This window comes from Mesitornis unicolor, unplaced genomic scaffold, assembly GCF_000695765.1.
Source record: "Mesitornis unicolor isolate BGI_N332 unplaced genomic scaffold, ASM69576v1 scaffold31681, whole genome shotgun sequence".
Classification (NCBI taxonomy): Eukaryota; Metazoa; Chordata; class Aves; order Mesitornithiformes; family Mesitornithidae; genus Mesitornis; species Mesitornis unicolor.
Window position 1 is genome coordinate 1 of NW_010164957.1, and position 5,672 is coordinate 5,672.

At 52.6% G+C, this 5,672-nt stretch overlaps 1 protein-coding gene across 1 annotated transcript; it reads left to right on the forward strand.

Annotated features, from left to right (window-relative positions):
- Positions 1-121: 121 nt before the first annotated feature.
- FAM134C (family with sequence similarity 134, member C) lies at positions 122-4,879 on the forward strand (the record flags this gene model as incomplete). The annotated part of the gene is made up of 8 exons (XM_010194483.1): positions 122-228; positions 463-493; positions 1,541-1,667; positions 2,371-2,455; positions 2,868-3,005; positions 3,480-3,559; positions 3,743-3,875; positions 4,352-4,879. Coding segments are annotated over 8 exons (1,135 nt in total), but the record flags the coding sequence as incomplete, so codon positions are not given.
- Positions 4,880-5,672: the final 793 nt, after the last annotated feature.

Genomic DNA, 5,672 nt, shown 5'->3' on the forward strand with positions numbered 1-5,672 from the left:
GGGTGCCGACCCTTTGGCACTTGCTCCCTTTTCTCTGGCTGTTACCGAGTGCCCGATCCTTTCGCGTTATCCCATCGCACAGGTCTGGTCGGTACTGGTTTGTTTATTTCTTCCCCTGTAGGTTTTTTGCTCTGACTTCTCTTCGCTTGCTGTTCCTGGTTGCGTTTACCCTTATTGTAGTAGTTTGTCTGGATCAGTGGAAGAACAAAATCTGGCCTGAAATTGGAGGTAAGTTGAAACAGTTGAGTTGGTACCAGCAACTCAAACGTTGTTTTTAGCCCTGGAGGTGTATGTGCTCTGCACCACCTGGAGTTAAATAGTTAAAGTCCTGGAGTTTTTGCTTTGTCTAGAAAGCAGGCAAGAACACCATAGGCATGTTAAGCTTTCCTTAAGTCCTAAGAGCTAAGCATTCTCATGGCAAATTCCTTGCAACTAACGTAGTGTCTGTTCTTAATGTTTTAGTGGCAAGACCTGATGAATTAGACAATGAGAGGTAGGAAACTAATTGAATCCTCTGCTCTTTGGTACTTTGCTGTAATACCATGTAATTATTACCTGTGCGTGCTTGTGATGTTGGCTGCTTTGGGGGAGGGAGGAGGGAGGATGGAGAGCCATGGTCACAAGTTTTTGACTTGCCCGAGCCGCTGTATTATACTTAATCTTTGCCTCATACCGACCTCCAAAAATGCTTGAGTGTTGTAAAACTTCCCCTGCCACTTCACCCCTGCACCCTTAAGTTAGAGGTGTTGCCCTAAAAGCAGTTTCTTGTGTACAGGCTTCCAGTAGCAGGAAAACAACATATTTTTTTTGAAGTAATGAAGACTTTTGAGACTCCACAGGGAGTGTTTAACAAGCCTGTCCCAGAAGTTGGTACTGCATAGCTATGACCTGACTGCAGCATTAATAAGGGGTTGAGAAATGCTGGGGTGTTGTCTTTCTAATAACGCCTTCCTCTCTGGGCACACCTTTCTGCTGCCTGTGCTGGGTGCACAGCTCCTGATTAAATCACTTGAGCTGCTGCCAATTGGCAATTTTTTTTTTAATTTTTTACAAGAGTACACCAGGAACTGCTGTTCCTCACCTTCGAGTACTTGTGACTAGCAGCTGAGAAGCACTAATAGAACTTGACGGTCCCTCTGAAGTAACTGGATATATCAGATAGGGTACAAGGGTGCTTGTAAACCTTGTGCTGAATTCGTGGGGGTTGCAGTTGACCAAATAAATGCAGAAAAAGCAAACATATTTGCTTGATTTGCTTCTGCGCTGCCCTTTCCCTTCAGTAGCATGGAGACTCATCTAAGCCAACAGTCTGACTGGCTGAACTCACAGCTCCGTAGCTGCTGTGGCAGAACTGGGACCCCTGCAGAACAGTGCTGCTTTTGGCAGGGTGGTGTTTTCAAGGCAGAGTGACCCCCATCTCTGGAGCCCAGCAGCTGGGGCAGAAGCAGAGGCAGCATTGAGACAGGTGTTTGTAGCAGGGGACTTCAGCTCCCATGTCGATGCTGTAATTTCTGTTCCTGAATTCTTCCCTTTGCTGCAGCTGGGGATACGTTCACCCTCGGCTGCTCGGCGTGCCAGAACTCTGTCACCATTTAGCTGAAGGGTGGGTGTCTTGGACCAACTTCTTAAGTAATCTTTTCATTTTCAAGAGGCAGAACCCTGGAAAGGTAAGAACATACAGAGCTCAGCAAATGAAACGTTTGCTGTGGAGCCTCTGCTGATCCCCAGTGGCCTTTTGTGGCGGCACCCAGCGCTGTTGAATGTGTTCAGGCATGGGAGGGTACCACGGGAGGTGTTCCACAACAGCACGGCTGTGATGTGGTGGAGAGGAGAATTGAGAAGCAGAATAATCAGGCTGTGGAGGAGGGAGGAGGAAACGAGTGTCGGCATGTTGGTTGTGCTAGTGCAGTGGAAATGCAGCTGCTCCTTCTGGAGGTTTCTGGCTTTTTAAGTGTCTGTCAGACTCATCTCCCTCACTGCATCTGAGCAGTTTGAGAAAGTGTGTCAGGCTTTTTTTGCTTTTCCTTTTTTGTCTCTTTTGAGGCTTATGCGAAGAGGAATCTTAACACGGTGGTGCTGCCCCTGTCCTGTTCACCTCAGAGTTCTGTTTTCTTTAGCCTCTTCCTTACTTTTCCTGTACCTGCTTTGGGAAGCTCCCCACGTTCAGAGGCCCCTCGCTCTGCTGCCATCGCTCTGGCTCCAGACACCGCTGTGTCTGCGGCAGCCCTGGAGCGGGGCAGTCGGACACTGGGAAGGCTTCGCTGTCGTTAGGATTATGACTGGGGCTAGAATCTGCAGAGAGCAAAAGGGTCAGGAACTGAGTGAATCCACTGCGTAACCCCAGAAACTCACTGTCTCCCATGTCTTCAGTTTTGCCTTCTAGTGTGTGGAGTCTTGACTTTCCTGGCTGTCCTGGGCCGGTATATCCCTGGGCTCTTGCTCTCATACTTGCTGTGTAAGTAGATCTCTGTGCCCATACAGACTTAAAAGTGAGAAGGGGTAGAGACGAGTGGGGTCTGAATGTCTGAGGGATGGGACTCTTCTGCTCAAAAGCTTGTGTGAATGGCTTTAAAATGTAAGATAATACATTCTGCTGGAATGTGGTGGTTCTTGACCAGCACTCAAAAGTCTCCGGTCCAGAGAGAACGTGTTTGGGTACTTGGTGATTGTAGATCTGAGCACTAAGAGGTCGGCCTCCCAATTTTGTTGAATTGGCAGAGGTGATCACACCAGTTCTAACAGCTTTCTGCAGCGTTGCCTTCAGTGCTCAGATCTTGCCTGGTGCGTGTGTTGTATCGCATCACGAAACGATGTTTGCCAAGTAGCATCCTGAACAAACCTCTAACCAGCGTTCCCACTTACCTCAGTGCTCTCCATCCTGCTGTGGCCCCTTGCTGTGTACCACAGACTGGGGCAGCGCATGTACGTGAAGCTGGAGCCAGCTCTGCAGCGGCTGGATTTCAGCGTTCGAGGCTACATGGTATCAAAGCAGCGGGAGAAGCAATGTAAGTTTCCGTACTGTGTTTCTGACCCTTGGTGCCTGAAATGTGAATCTCAGATCCCTCTGCTCCTGCAGCAGGACTGGGCTGCACGTACGGCACGGCAGCCGCCCCAGCGCCCTTGGCAAACGCTCCCCTCTGCTTTGGGCAGGAAGCGAGGCAGCGCTGCCCCCGCCGTTGTCTCCCAGACGCAGCTGGTGTGAGCTCTTCACGGCTGAGCCGCTCTGTTTCTCAGCTGCCAGAAATGTCTGTTCCATATTGCACTGAAAAAAGGGGAAGGACTCGCGGTGCAAGGTGGCTGCTAAACGTGTTCATCGTGTAAAGGGATCAGCCTGAGTCAGAAATGCTCGTGTTGCTCTGCTGTGTGATGTTAGTTCTGAACGTTGCTGGTTCAGGGTTTTCTGCTCGGCATGAGGCTGGCCCTGTACACAGCCCTGCCCTGGCAGCAGTAATCACCTCTGGCTCTCTGCTCTCTGGCAGTGCGTCGCCGAGCCCTGCATCAGGAGGCTGCGGATGATGGGAGTGACAGTGAAGAGGAGCTTGCTGCGTTCTGTCCCAAGGTAAGGAAGGGTTTTGGAAACAGAGCTCAGTTGTACAGAGGAGACTCGCACATTGTGTGAACACACAGCATGTTGTAGCTGAGTTGTGATGGGAAATCGGATACAGATATTCTCCTCTTGGACCTTTCCTGTCCTGTCCCACTCAAGTATTTGATGTTTTCGATTTTATCTCCTGTTTCAAAGCTGGATGACTCTGTGGTTGCCAAGGAGCTAACCATTTCTGACTCGGAGCATTCGGATGCTGAGGTTTCCTACACTGAAAATGGGATCTTCAACCTCTCGAGGGGCCAGACCCCCCTGACAGAGGGATCCGAAGGTGAGAGGAAATGGGGAGGTGTAGGATGCTGAGTGGGGGCCAGTGTGATGGGTGGGAGGGGGTGTGTGTTGCCCCCTGCCCCTGAGCTCTGGCTGCCTGAGGTCTGTCCTGGCTGAGAGAAGATGCAGTTACCTGTTTGTTCAGAACTGAGCCTCCTTGTTAATTCCTGTGGCACTTTAGCAGAGCGGTGGCAGCTGCTCTCCAAAGGCAGACCCAGCTCAGCTGGTCTGTGCTATAGGGATCCAGTGTCCAGTCTGGGAAGTGGGTGCGTCCTGGCAGGAGGGGGCTGGTTCAGCACCCACTGTGTGAGCTGGGAGGTCAGCAGGCACCCAAATAGCGCTGTGAGGTGTGGGGATTAAAGAGGGTTTGGGCTGAGCTGACAAGAGATCTGTCTTGGAGAGGTCATGGCCCAGCTCCTGTGTGCCATGGGCTGTTGGGTGGGGACTGGATGTTTAAAGCACTTTCTCCTCTCCTAGACCTGGATGGTCACAGTGACCCAGAGGAATCCTTTGCCAGGGATCTCCCCGACTTCCCTTCCATAAACCCAGAAGCCACTGGCATAGATGACGAGGACGACACCAGCATCGGGATCCCAAGCCTGGCTTACCGCCCGCAGGTGACAGATGATCTGCACCTCCCTTACGACCAGGAGGAAGCGGTGACGCTGCCGTCGGTGCAGAACCTCACCAACAACATAGCGGGGTTCGTCACCAGGGGGATGATCCAGCTCGCGCTGTCAGGAGCCCCTCAGCCCGGCTCCTCGCGCAGCGACCGTCCCCAGAGGGGTGCAAAGACTTACCTGAGAGCAGCCAGCTCAGACTTGGACACTGATGCGGAAGGGGATGACTTTGAACTGCTGGATCAGTCGGAGCTGAACCAGCTGGATCCCGCAGGCTCGCGGGGCCAGTAACCATCCACTGCTTCCCTCTGGTTTTCTGCTGCGCGTCGTGGAGGGGATCCCAGGAGGAAAAGCCTTGCACAGTTCTCCAGAGCGTCCCCCGTGTGTGAGCGACGTGACAGCCAGCCTGGCTGGGAACACCACTGTGACTCTGTAGACTTGCTTGGTTTTTAAAATAAGCTACACTGGTAATCCTAGGGAAGAGGCGTCAATGTGATAGCTCCACAATCACCCCTGCACTGCCAGGGTGCTGCTTGCTCCAAATTCCCTCACCTGAGACAATGAATCCGGCGTCTGGAGCGCTGGAGCCCGCCGGCCAGGCCAGCAGCAGCGCCAGGACAATCGTGAAGCCGACTCTCGGGACTGACACGTCACCAGGTGAACAGGACTGGTTTCCCCTCAGACTCGGTGTCTGGGACCGAACGCTCTTCTGTCTTCAAGACATGTTTCCTGCTCCCAAAACGTGCACAGAATCCAGGTCTTCTCCCAGCAATATCCAACTCCGGGTAGAAACAAACCCCTTGCTCTTGTTGTGGACACGATGGCGTACGGCCACCACGTTTGTACTTGCAGTGACCACGCGTCTCCGGTTCCAGCTTTCTCGTGATGCTGTTTTGTAACAGACGATGGCAATAAGACATCAACTGTGATCACCAGAGTCCAGCAGAGAACATCCACACCTGGCAGCTGCTCTTGTGTTGCTTTCCTAAAATAATGGACTAACAATTTGCTCCCCCTCCCTGTGCTCCCCTGCCACGTGTCTGGTGTGGGTGGTGCAGCGCTGCGCCTCCCCCGCCGCAACCAGGGTGGTTCCCTGGAGCTGCTCCGGCCCTGGGTACCGCTCGTGGCTGTGGGAGAAGCCGGTGGTGGGACCTGAGGGGGCACACCAGCCTGAGCTG